This window comes from Grammomys surdaster, unplaced genomic scaffold (genome assembly GCF_004785775.1).
Source record: "Grammomys surdaster isolate TR1022 unplaced genomic scaffold, NIH_TR_1.0 198, whole genome shotgun sequence".
In the NCBI taxonomy this organism is placed as follows: Eukaryota; Metazoa; Chordata; class Mammalia; order Rodentia; family Muridae; genus Grammomys; species Grammomys surdaster.
The window spans coordinates 7672836-7687182 of NW_021604643.1; the positions used below are offsets into that span (position 1 = coordinate 7672836).

Below are 14347 nucleotides of genomic sequence, written 5' to 3' on the forward strand. Positions count from 1 at the left end.
GATAGAATCCTTCTTGATATATGTTTTATCTTTTCCTTCCCAAAACTCCTCAGAATATTGCCAAAATGTGGGTTCAGAGTTAGAAAAAAAATCTCCTACATGATTTTATCTTTGGTTTTGGATAATTACTCAGTATTAAACAATGGATTTCTAATTATTTGGTTCATCCAAGCTATATACCACAGATATCTCTTATTGATGACATGTTTAATTTTCACACTAGTAAGTCATGTATCCCATAACCATAGCTACATTCCTTTTCTGCAGAGCCATTGGGCTTTCTTACCTGCTGTGACTGCCCATCCTTTCCTTCCCTATTTCAGAGTATATCTTGAGTAACCGTGAAGATCCCTTTTGATTGCTAGCTTCAACCTTACCTCATAATCAGACTATTAACATGTGTATCAGATATTAAGGAATGGTGATTGTTGCTTCGTGTTAATTTTGTTGTTAGAAGTCGAATTATGTCTTTGTGGCTATCTTCCTTTGTGTTTGTTTAAAGAAGATTACTTTCTTCCTTTTCCTAGGGTGTCATTTCCCTCCTTGTATTGGAGTTTTCCATCTACTGTCTTTTGTAGGGCTGGATTTGTGGAAAGATACTTTGTAAATTTGATTTTGTCATGGAATATCTTGGTTTCTCCATAATTGAGTGTTTTGCTGGGTATCATAGACTGGGCTGATAATTGTGTTCTCTCAGGGTCTCTGTGGCATCTGCTCAGGATCTTCTAGCTTTCATAGTCTCTGTTGAGAAGTCTGGTGTAATTCTGATAGGTCTGCCTTTATATGTTACTTGACCTTTTTCCTTTACTGCTTTCAATATTCCCATCAAACAACCTGGTGGTCCTTTGCTATTCTGTTAGGAGCAGCAGCCACCTGAATTTGCCCCAAATCTTGAAAACTGTTTAGGCTCTAATCATGGGCTTTGTCTGTCAGAAAATAGAACTCATCTTTATAAAAAAGACCCCATGTACTTTGCACCCTCCGTCAGTAGGATCCAACCTTAGGCTTATTAAATCTTCCTATGCAGGCTCTAGCCCTAAGCACTGTATGTATTACAGTCGATATAACCTGTTCCTATGATAAAGGTCTGAGATACTTTTCTATAGTGGGGTATTTTGTAAGGGGATTGCAATGTACCCGTTTCTAAGGCTTTGTTATAAGAATTGTCACACGGAAACTACTTTCCCAAAGTTGTATGGTGTCTAAATGTGTAAAAAAATTAAGCCATTTTCTCTAAATTTGATCTCCATCTGACTCCCACAATCCAGCTGTACCAGTTTGCATTCTAACCTCTTTGCAGTCCACTTCCCTGTCAGTCATGATATCTGCAGGGATGGACCCCTTCTCTTCTCCTAACAGAACCTAAAATTAATGAGGATCTTTGGGCTGGTAAGAGTTACTTATGAATTATAAACAAACAAACAAACAAAAAACAAAAATGCATAACCAAAGAAAACAGCTACAAAAATGACATTTATTACTTTATAATATTGAAAATGAGTATTTGGACTAAAGCAATGGGAATGCCATACAAATAATTTCTTTCATCTTATATTTCAAAACCAACTACAGATATTACACTGTTTTTTTAAAGGTGATTCACCTGTATTTGCTTTGGGAAAAATACATTAGGCAGGGGACACAAAATATCTCACAGTAGCACTAGGAGATGTTTGGAAAATGATGGAAGTTGTGGATTAGGATCATGTTAGCTCTAACACAGAACGTAGTTCTGACAGAGGGAAGAATTGAAGCAACTGTGGGATCTCTCAGCAACCTTCCCAAAGCGCCTCATCTACTCCTTCTACTTTCTCTCAAATAATTTAAGTCCTCTGGTCTTCTGTATGTAAGTTCTTATTGATATAGGTAGAACCAAATGAGTGAGTTTGAAATTGGTTCAAGTTTCCAGGATCTTGGTAGGCTTCTTTCCCCAAAATCTTTTGGTCCACAACTTTAGTTTCTATGGTCTGAGCTTTTTCACATCTTAGCATCTCCTGTTACTAGGATCTCTGAGACCACATTAGTACTTAATCTTCTTTTTCATGTTATCTTACATAAATAGTTCAGCTGATGGTTTTATTTTTTTGTTTGTTTTAATAAACCATAAAATGCCTGAAACATAAGACATAATCTAGAACTACCGTTATTGGGAGAAATTAATCATTGTGAAAGTTCATAAAACATTATTTTCTGCAGAAAAACACCATAGGCAATTCCCTTAAAGTTGTAAAATAGGTTAAGCCCTTTCCAGTCCTCAGGAATCTGTGCTCGGCATTTCTGCATTTTGATCATTAAAAAAAATTTTATTAAACCACTGTTTATTTTGCTTAATATTATCAATAATGGATTTCATAGTAGAACCAAACTCAATGATACTAGAAACTCCACTCTGGTATGCACAAGTGATGCCAGCAGCATGCATGGCCACCAATGAACCATTAGAATCAAACACTGGAGATCCAGAAGACCCACCAAAAAAAGTGGTGTCATAAGTAACCACATCAAGGTTGTGAAGCATTTCCTGGAAGCTTCTCTGTGTGTGCATATGGATAAAAGTCATAGAAAAACAGTAACCTGCCTCTTCTCTTTCTTGAAAATTTTCCTGACATTTTCTTCCTCTATCATCTTGAGGGACCACTGTACAGCCATCAATAGACTTCTTTTCTCCCTCTGGATGGCCAATGATATAAATCAACCCATTATGTGGCACAGGTCCTATTCCATTATACACTCCAGCAGGTACTTCTTGTCCGTTTTTCTTCAGTTCCAGGACAGCGTAGTCAAGGTTTTCATCAGATATCTCAAACCAAGGTTTAACATCAAAAAACTTGTCTTCTATTAATGGGAACTCTTCATAATCAAAGGTCACCTTTACACACTGACTAATTATGCTTGCCCACTTACTTAGATCTACGCCTTCACCCACAATGTCAGTTATCACATGCCGACAAGTCAAAATATACAATCCTTTAAAAACAAAGCAGGTGGCACAGCCCTCCTTTCCATTGTTGTTCCACCACAGGAACCCAACTGAGTCACTGACCCTCAAAAGATGTTTGAGCACTTTCACCGGAGTAGAATTGTTTTTCATTTTCCCAAAGTGTTCCTTATGCACTTTGAATAAGGAAACTTTCTTCTTTCTTTTTTCACTTTCTTCCTTGATGTATCGTCTGAGGTTTTCTCCTTCTGTTTTCAATGCAGGGTACTCATTCACAATGTAGTCTTCTAGCTTACGGAAGTTTCTGTTCTCTAACTCAGAATTCTGAGTGACAGAAACTACCCTACAGTTCTTTGGTAGCTCAGCTGCAACCTGAAAAAGCTTGCCCTCTAACTCATCAACTGGCTGAGTGTTTTCTATGATGGTGTCCAGGTTATAAATGAGTTTCCAATGGTCATTCTCTATGAAAGAACAAAACCTACCATCCTTCCTCAGAGTGTCTCTGATGGTCTCTCCTTTGAAGCCATAGACACAGAGTTTGTTCCCCTCTTTATGAAGTTCCCCACACTTCAGAATCTTTTTCTTCTTTCTCCCAATTGCATGAATGTAAAATCGGACATAATTGGTAGATGCTTGGTCTTGTGGTTCAAATCGTTTAGTTTCTTCTGTCTTACGTTTACACTGACAAAATTTAATGACTATGTGGCTGTTTTCTGGAAAACAGCAGAGGGGCATGCCAGGGTTTATGTACCCTTCAATTCCTTCTCTGCCACACACCAGCATTTCTTTGCCCTTTTGACTTTCTATCTCTTCTTTGGCAGCATCGAGAGTGTTAAGTGCTGCATACAAACTACTTGTCTCCCTATATGTGACCGTATATTTCATGTTTTTGTGTTTCCTAGAGTTCACATCCAAGGTGAATTTAATTGTCTTATTTAGGGGAGAAATCTGGTCTTGTCGAATTTTCCGAGGTGAAAGTCGTTTTTGGTGCCCGGTTTTATCCACTGACATTTTTTTAGAGTCCACTTTTACTTGAGAAATACTGGGATCATTCTGCTCTTCTTTGGGGACCTAAAAATAAATGGTAGATATTTATAACTCTGACAACTCTAGTCCTGTGTCTGTTTTTAGTGTCAACACACAATTCATATGGAAAATTCAGTACCAATGTCAAAAGACCAATAAGTAGAATTAAATCAAAGTTCATCTTTGGATCCAAAATACAATTTCAACTTATTATCAAATCAGAGAGAAAAGCTCCTTTTGTTACACATGGTGCATTTTTCTAAACAAATAGGAGTGCAGGCACAAGTGTTATCCAGATACTTAAAGGTCTACCAGCTTCCCTGTATGGCATGTCAAGATATTTTTATGATCTTTAATATACATTCTATCTTATCCAAGCATAAGATGTGTTACAATAACATTTTACTAAACTATTTACCATTAATTTGCTTTTAAGATTTATTCATTTTATGTATATGAATATTTTACCTACAAGTGTTTGCGTTCCATTGGCATGCCTGGTGCCCACTGAGGTCTAAAGAAGGCATTGTATCTCCTTGAACTGGAGTTACTAGTGTTTATGAACCACCATGCAGATGATAGAAATCAAACCTAGTTCCTCCTCAATAGCAACAGGTGCTTAATAATCTGTGTTTTATTTAATAATTTGTGAAACAGAATCTTTCTATGCAATTAATACTTCCATGGAATTCACTATGCATCCCAGTTTGTCTTCAAACTCACAGTTTTCATATCTCCTTAATACTGATTCACGCAGCATGTATCATAAAACACATGCAAACTATTTTCTTTATTATATAAATTCCCTATAAATTAATATAAGCACATGAAATATGTTTGTCACATCCTATATACATAGATACCAATACACTCATGTCTTTTTGTATTGGACTACACATTTTTTAGGAATTTTTCATCATCTCCTATTTTTATAAGACTTTATGTGAAGAACCAAAAAAGAGGAAAATGGGAGGTCATAAGTCAAATTCCAGAAATAGGAAAGTCTCAATGAAAACTCTTAACATTTCAAATTACCTGGGAATATGGGTCTCTGGGAACATCTATGGGGTGTTTCTTCATCAAACCTGGTAAAAACTAGCCTAGAAACATGTTGGCAACATTCTTTAGATTGGATCCTGGACTGTTTAAGTTGCTAATGGGCATTCGTTCATTGTTCTCTACTATTGACTACAGATGCAAGACAACTAACTCTCTCAAGGTCTTGCTTGAGGCAAACAAACCCTTCCTATTTCAATTTGGTTTTGTCTAGTTATTTTTATCACAATGACAGAAAAAAGAACGAAGGCAGCAATTGTCTTAGTTTGCCTGAAAGACTCATTAGCTCCAAGTCATATTCATCATGAGAAACCAGCAAAGTCACTCACTGGTAATGGGAGTAGCAATGTTGGAGCTTGGTTAAAAATTAAGCCTGTCATCATTTGTAATGACACCAACATTCTCAATTAAACATAAAAAGAATGCAAAGCAATATAAATCTATTCTATCCAGGCATAGAGTCTCTCAAAATGCATCTCTGCAGTTTATATTTGGTCAGACTTTTTCTGTAATCTAGATTTGATCAGAAATATCCTTTTTGCACACATGGTAATACTGTAATATACCTCCATATATTTAAATATTCCTGGACAGGTATAGGCTTTTTTTGATGTTTCCTTCCCTTTTTGAGGTATTATACAGTTCACTCTAGCCTCAAGTTCAAAATCTTCTAGTCTCTGCCTGGAAATGCTGGGATTATACATTTGAAAGGGAAAGAGAGATCACATGTGTTCCTCAAGCTTCCATTGTGGAGTAGGACAGAAATGAACAAATATCAGCTGGTCATGGATCTTCTAGCTATTTGGATGTCTTGCCTTCCAAAACCTGGACACAAAGAAACAAATAAAAGGCTTTGACATTTCACCTCAAATGCCTGACACTTCTTAGCTGTCTTGATGTAATAAAGGAACATGTTAGTCTCAGAGGACACAATCATTTGTCATTACAGAGCCTGAGAGTAGAGGGCTCTGAATATCTCGGTAAACTCGCCCAAGTCTTCATCACAGGCCCATGCAACTCCACTCACTCTTTCTCCTGCATAAACAAATTGAAACCAAAACCTTCCTCACTTGCCTATAAAGTTCATGGTAAGAATAAATATACAATGTACAGTTTTGTAAACTGGAAAGAACTAAACAAATATAGGTTATTATGACAGAAGAAGTCAATCATACAATGTTTTGATGCTATTAAACAGTATTAATTTTATTTGTTTCACAGGTTGGTATGACATACTACACTTAATCAGTTTTTCTAATGTTTTAGACTTGGTTTCAATAGGTAATTTTTTATTAAACATTAATTTGATAGGGTTGTAAGCTGTAATACAATTCCCTATCTTTGATGCCATTCACTAAACTGTATAAAGTGGATGAGAAAGATCTAGAGTGTGTCATTATCCCAATCAATAATGAGGCAGTTTCTTGGCAATAGATCCTATGTGACCTAGGGCCCATTGTGGCTAAGACGACTGTTAGTATACCCTACTAGAAACATTTATAGACATACCTGAGAGAAATAGTCGTTGATTTTTTTATTTTTCCTTGTACTAAATGGGACCTTCTGTGATTTGCGCTTCTTGCTGCTCATGGTGGCTTAGAGATGAAATAGATGGCTCAGCTGAAACACAAACTGAAAAATGGTTTAAGTTGGGGTGGGAATTAAGTTCAGTGGTAGACTAGCTATCACTAGGCTTCATCCTCAACCTCCAAAAAAAATGGTTCAAATTATGGAAATATCTGCATACCGATTAAAAGATGAACTGGGTGGTAACAGCCCCAAATTTTACTCCTTCCCTCGGCTACATATTCTGGTTCACAAGCTTTCCCAGATGTAGGCAGTAGAGACCTCATGTAAAACACCACCCACTGGCCTCTACCTCTCCTTAGAGACAGATCAACATGTCCACACTGTACTCATCCCCTGGACTCCATATTCCATTCCACAACTCCAGCTGCTTTCCCAGACACTAGGAACTCCAAGGTAGGACACTTTGCTCTGCCTGTAAACTCCCCTTAAAGCATATCCAACAGTGTTAAACTGTACCATAACACCTGGGATCCATATTGTGGCCCACAACTTTGGCAGAAGACTTCTGCTTTACTGGAGGCCAAAAAGTACTAGGAAGCCCAGAGACCAAGCAGGTACCCAGAACCCCAGAGATTACTCAGTACTTGGAACCCTAGAAGCAACATTGGCACCCAAAACCACAGGGGTCATACAGGTCACAAAAAATGAAGCAGAAGTACCCTACTGGACCCAAAGACTTGTTCATCACCAGAACCCTACTTCACTCAGTCCAGAAGACCAGAGAAGAAACACAAACCAAGGAGGTAAAAACATGCAAAAACATCCATTGAACAAAGATAAACTGAGAAGTCAGCACCTAAACCTATTAAAACCCCAAACCCAAATGACTAGAGGCCAGTGTAAGAATACAATCAACAAGAGCCAGAGCAATACGGCATCTCCAGAACCCAACTATCCTACTACCTCAAGCCCTACATATTTCAACAGAGATGAAGCACAGGAAATGACCTTAAATCTAACTGTAGGAATATGATAGAATCTTTTAAAGAGGAAATGAAAAAAATCCCTTAAATAAATCCAGAAAAATCACAAACAGGTGAAAAAACAATAAAACTTTTCAATACCTGAAAATGAAAATAGAAGCAATAAAGAAAACATAAACTGATAGAATCCTGTAGATGCAAAAGCTAGTTAAGAGAACAGAAACTACAGACACAAGCATCACCAACAGAATGTAAGAGATGAAAGAGAGATCCTCAGGAATAAAAGATTTGATAGAAGAAATTGATATATTAGACAAAGAAAATGTTAAATCTAAAAAGTTCCTGACAAAACATCCAGGAAATCTGAGACACTAGGAAAAAATCAAACCTAAGAATATTATGAATAGAAGAAGAAGATTCTGAGCTCAAAAGACTAGAAAATATTTTCAACAAATCATCATAGAAAAAAATTTGTGAACCTACAGAAAAGGATTCTTATAAATGCACAAGAAGCTTACAGAACACCAAATAAGTTGGACCAGAAAAGAAAGCACCCTCTGCCACATAAATAATCAAAACAGTAAATGTACAGAATAAAGAAAATTAAAAGTTGCAAAATAAAAAGGCCATGGAACATATAAAAGCAGACTTGTTAGAATTACACTCAACATTTCAAGAGAGACTCTAAAAGCTAGAAGGGCCTGGGCAGTTGTCTTGCAGACTATAAAGACCACAGTTGCCAGCCCAGATTACTATATCAAGCAGAAGTTTCAATAATCATAGTTAGAGAAAACAAGATATTCCACAAAAAATTAAACAATATCTATTCACAAATCCACCCTATAAATACACTAGAAAAAAATAATGGAACTAAATGAATTGTGACTCAAATGGACCTAAGAGATATCTACAGAACACTTCACCCAAACACAAAAGAATATTCCTTCTTCTCAGCATCTCCTAAATGACAATATACTGAGTCACAAAACAAGTCTCAAAAGATACAAGAAATTTGAAATAACCCCCTGTATCCAAATAGACCATCATGGATTAAAGTCAGACTTTAGAAACAACAGAAACAAGAGAAAATCTACAACTCATAGAAACTGAACAACTTTCTACTAAATGACTAAATAAAGTCAATAAATAAAGAAAGTAAAGACTTTCTACTAAATAAAGACAATAATTAAAGAAAGTAAAGACTTCATAGAATTCAATGAAAATGAATGCATAACATACTCAAAGTTATGGGACAAAATGAAAGCAGTTCTAAGAGGAAAGTTCATAACACTAAGTACCTTCATAAAAAAATTAGTGACATCTCAAACTAGCAACTCAAAGGCACACCTGAAAGCTCTAGAACTAAGAACCACAAATATACTCATGTCAAGTAGATGTTAGGAAATAATCAAACTCAGTGCTGAAATCAATAAAATAAAAAGAGAGAACAATGCAAAAAAACATCAATGAAAGAATGAATTGGCTTTTTAAGAAAATAAACAAAGATAGACCAATCCTTTTTCAGCCTAACTAAATGTCAGAGAGAGATTATCTAAATTATAAAATTAGAATTGAAAAGAGGACATAACAACAGACACTGAGGAAATCCAAAGAATCTCCCAGTCTTACTTCAAAAATCTGTACTCCACAAGGTTGTAAAATCTGAAAGAAATGGGCCATCTATCTGTTCTTGACAGATATCACTTACCACAATTAAACAACTTAACTACAGCTATAACCCCTAAAGAAACAGAAGCAGTCATTAAAATTCTCTCATCCAATAAGAGCCCAGGAACAGGTAGGTTTAGTGCAGAATTCTACCAGACTTTCACAAAAGAGCTAATACCAATATTCCTCAAATTATTCTACAAAATGGAAAGAGAAGGAACATTGCCAAATTCATTTTATGAGCCCATAGTCACTCTGATATCTAAACCACATACTTAATAGAGAAAGAAAATTTCAGACAAATTTGTCTCATGAACCTGATGCAAAAGTACTCAAAAGTACTCAACAAGATGCTTGAAAACTGCATCCAAGGGCACATCAAAAACATCACGCACCGTGATCAATAGGTTCATCCAAGAGATGCAGGGATAGTTCAACATATGAAAATCTGTCATTGTAATCCACTATATAAACAATCTAAAAAAAGATACCCATCTCGTTATATTCTGAAAAGGCCTTTGACACAATCCAACACTCCATTAAAAGTCTTAGCGAGATCAGGGATACAAGATGCATACCTAAACATAATAAAGGCATATACAGCAAGCCTAGAGCCAGCCTCAAATGAAATGGAGAGAAACTGAAAACAACTCCACTTAAATCAGGTACAAGGCTGCCCACTCTCTCTATATCTACTCAACATAGTACTTGAAGTTTTATCTATAAGTAAGACAACTAATGGAGATCAAGGGGATACACATTTGAAAGGAAGAAGTCAAAGTATGGTATGATAGTTCATATAAGTGACCCAAAAATTCTACCAGGAACTCCTACATGTGAAAAACATCTTCATCAACATAGCTGAATACAGATTTAACTAAAAACAAACAAACAAAAAGTAGTCTTGCATTATATAAAAGATAAGCGGTCCAAGAAAGAAATTAGGGAAACAACATCCTTTACAATAGTCACAAATAATGTAAAACATTTTGGTGTAACTCTAACCAAACAAGTGAAAAACTTGCATGAGAAGAACTTCACATCTCTGAAGAAAGAAACTGAAGAAGATATCAGGATATCAGGACAGTAGGAAAAGGGAAGTTATAGAGCCCACCTCCAGCAGGAAGACTGGGCATCAAATGAGGGAGGGGGTTGCCATCTCACAGTCAAAACTCTGACCCCACAACTGTTCCCGTTTGAAAGAACTGCAGGGATGGAAATGGAGAGGAGCCTGAGGAAAAGAAGGTCCAGCAACAGGCCCAAAGTGGGATCTAGCTCAAGGGGAGATCCCAAGCCCTGATGCTATTACTGAGGCTATGGAGCGCTCACAAAAAGGGACCTATCATGACTGCCCTCTGGAAGACCCAACAAGCAGCTGAAAGAGTCAGATGCAGATATTTACACCCAACCAACGGACAGAAGCTGCTGACCCCTGTGGTTGTAGAGAAAAGCTAGACGAGGCTGAGGAGGAGGGCAACCCTGTAGGAGGACCAGCAGTCTCAATTAATCTGGACCCCAGAGAGCTCTCAGACACTGGACCACCAAAAAACGCAGTATACACCAGCTGATATGAGGCCCCCAGCGCATATATAGCAAAGGACTGCTGGGTCTGTGTTCAATCAGAGATAATGCACCTAACCCTCAAGAGACTGGAGGCCCCAGGGACTTTAGAGATCAGTTGGGGTTGGGGGTTGGGGATGGGGCAGCCTTGTGGAGACAGGGGGTGGGTTGGAGGTCGAACAGTCGGATGGTGGACAAGGGCAGGGGGAATAAAATCTGGAGTGTAAAAAATAAATAAATAAATAATTTTTAAAAGAAAGAAAAAATATATAATTGATTTAAAGCAAAACTGAAAAGAAAAGATAAGAAAAGGAAAGAAATGAAAAGGAGAGAAAAGAAGAGAGAAAAGAAAAGAAAAAATTTTAAAAAAGTTAATTTCAAAGGGGCTTTTTACTCACCAAATCTTACTACACTGTGGCACCTTCTCTCCAGCCGCTGGAATCTCCTGTCTTTTTGAAAAAGCAGAACTAGACTATCATTTGACGTCTTTGTTCAGGGGGCAGAGAGACTGCGGATTGGTCCTTCCGCTGAACAGCAACCAGCTGTGCTTCAGTTCATTGGCTGCATTCAGAGCGCGGGTTCAGAGCAGAGCAAGCTCTGAGTGCATCTGCTCTGGTCTCTAGGGGCCGCTTAGTCACCCAGTACCGCCCATGAAGAATGGGTGTGGACTTCTTGAAGTATGCTTACAGGACTTACCGGAAGGACTCAGCGGGAAGTGGAGAAGTCAGGACTGGATTGGGGTTTCCCGCCTGGCTTCAGGCAGGTCCAGGGATTTTCTGCCACTTGAACTAAGTAAGAGAGCAGGCAGTAGGTTAGTTCAGTGCCCACTGGCAGGAGGCAGAAAGTGGATGAGCTAGGAGAAGAAAGGCTGGAGGACTCAGGGCCTTTCTAGGGGGTAACATCCCAACAGTGGACTAGCTTCAGTACTTGAACAAATCAGGAAGAAGCTGCAAATCCTTGTCAAAAACTCATTTTTCAAAAATGTTTAAATTTATTATTTATTTGTGTGTATTATGTATATGTGTGTGTGCATGGCACATGTCACAACTTTCAGGAATTCAGTTTCTTTCCTACCATGTGAGTCTCATGGTTCAAACTCAGCCAGATTGGGCACTAGATGCTAAGTAATTTCGATGACCTAATAAATTGATTTTCCAGATGTGCATTATTTTATGGGTGCAAGTATTTTCCACCCATAAAGAAAGTGTCCACTCCAGAAATAAGAGATGCGATTAAAAAGAAGGAGGAAGAAGAGGAGGGAGGGAGGAAGCCAGGCAGGGAGGGGGAGACAACTGTTATGGGCAAGAGGGAGGATGCTTAGGACATGCTAGAGTACTAGGGCAGTGGAAACTCCCAGGAATTTATGAGGGTGACCCTAGCAATGGGGGGATACAGAGCCATCTTCTGTAACTGGGCAAGACTTCCAGTGGACAGGTTGGGACCTAACCCAGCCACAGAGCATTCTACCTATAATTTGTCCTCCCTACAAGATAGGCTTGGGTACAGGTGATGCAGAAATTGTGGGAGTTGCCAGGCAATGACTGGTCCATTTTGAGACCCTTATCATGTGAAGGAGCCCAGCCCTGACACTACTAATGATACTCTGTTATACTTGTAGACAGGAGCCTAACACAATCACTGCTTTACCTAACAATGAATGGAAACAATGATGCAGAAACACACAGCCAAACATTAGTCAGAGCTTGGGCAATCCTGCAGAAGAAATGGAGTAAGGAGTGTAGGAGTCAGAGGGGTCAAGCACACCACACTAGGGGAAAACCTACAGAATCAACTAACCTGTTTCCATAGGAGCTCACAGAGACTGAGCAGATTCCAACTATTGATACCACCTTGGAGAACCCCAACATAAAGCCCAAGACATATATCTAGCCATCTGCTCTTTTCCACACCTACCACACTCCAGAGTTTGTAGTTCACATAGCTGCCAGAATAATTTTTAACAACATAAGTCAGTTTACATCATTACCGAGCCTCACAGTCTCCCTCTGCAATACATTTTACATACATGTGACAAAATCCAAATTCCTTATCTGTGGCCTACTAGATGATTTGCACATGTATGTGCTAACACCGCTGTGGCATGGTTCCTTCCAGGGTGTATTTTATGTCCAGAGGTGGGATAATTTTAAAAACATTGTCTGCTAAGAAGAGAATTTGTACAATATTCACTCCAGGGTAGTTTCTTCATGTTGTTATGTAACTGATACAGAAAGTCAAATGAAGACTGTTATGTTTTAAACGAATCCACCTCCACCCCCATGATGGAGGAAGATCCCAAACTTTCTACCCAGAACTGGTAATGATCCACTAAGAAGCTCTACTTGGCCTCCATGACTACAGTTTCCTGCTCGTGGAAGAATCCAGCTGAGATGATGCAATGGCATCCTGTGAAAACATGCACATCTGTGTGAGTGTTGATAAGATCCAGCTCTGCTCAGATTCCCACTCACCAGCTGCATGCCCTTGACACAAGCCCCTAGGTTCTATCTCTAATACTGCACAAACTGGGCATGGTGGCCTACACCTTTATTTTGATGGTTGTAAGGATTAAAAATATATAATGCAGATAAACTCTTCAGGTAATGGCCACCTATGATACACTGCCCAGTGAACATTACAGCTAGTGCTGTTATCAATATCAATATTTAACCATAGGGTCTGACATTCTTTAGGTTGTAGAGATCTGGGAAAAATGAAAGCAAGAAAGAAAATGAAGAGCTAGACTGTGGTGTTTACATCTCTGAAGGTGGAAATTCATACTTGAGTCAGTCAGAACACAAGAAGTCCTGAATCTGATAATCACTTAGTCTATGGCACTTAAAATAAAGTGATCAGAAAGAAATAGAAAACGTGCAGCTCGCAGGCTTGTATACAAATGGAGAGGATCAAGAGGTTAAGAAAATATTCCATCTCTCTCACATCCATCCCAGCATTTGTTCTGAATCACATTATATTAAAATATGATGTGGAGCCATTTTAGAGATGCATTTCAGAGATGCTACTGATGCAAAACCAATGCTACTAATTTGAATGAAGTACTTGCTTTTCCCACTCCATTTTTTCTCTTCCTCTGCTCCTCCTTTCCCACTTCTTGCTCATTCCCTCATTTTCTTTCCTCCCCATTTATCCTCACCTTCTTTACGTCTTACCCCCTCTTAAGTTAAATTTTGCTTTACTTATCCAGCTTCCTCCCATTTTATGGATTTCTTCAGTCAGCCTTGACAGAAGCCAGTATCACAGTTGACCTAAGCCTGTTTCCAGCCTACCACCTGGCTCTCTCCAACACACAACAGGACAAGAAGCAGCTACTGCAATAAGCTTGTATATGTGGGCTATCTGGATGGTTGCTGGTGTATCCATGGTAGACAGAGAACAATATAAATCAATGAAAGTCACATTAAGAGTCCATTATTTGCTAGCAGGCGACAGCAGGTTTGTAGTCCCTGCCAGAACATTCTTGGGTTAGTATATTTTTGGATGGCTAACCTTCCTTCTCCTAGCTCATCCACTTTATGCCCTAGCCACAGAGGGCACTGCAGTATCTGCTGCCTGGGCTCTCCTGTCT

At 38.4% G+C, this 14347-nt stretch overlaps 1 protein-coding gene across 2 annotated transcripts; it reads right to left on the reverse strand.

Moving 5' to 3' along the window:
* Positions 1-1454: 1454 nt before the first annotated feature.
* On the reverse strand, positions 1455-11265 carry LOC114623451 (protein FAM111A-like). 2 transcript variants are annotated; one of them, XM_028770117.1, is made up of 3 exons: positions 11160-11265; positions 6530-6652; positions 1455-4009 (listed from the first exon to the last, which is right to left on the reverse strand). In XM_028770117.1, exons 2-3 carry the CDS (start codon positions 6608-6610, stop codon positions 2255-2257), a joined length of 1836 nt encoding a protein of 611 aa, XP_028625950.1. In that variant the 5' UTR covers positions 6611-6652; positions 11160-11265; the 3' UTR covers positions 1455-2254. The 2 variants fall into 2 exon arrangements, with proteins under 2 accessions (XP_028625950.1, XP_028625951.1); XM_028770118.1 differs by lacking the exons at positions 6530-6652; positions 11160-11265 and adding an exon at positions 5000-5368.
* Positions 11266-14347: the final 3082 nt, after the last annotated feature.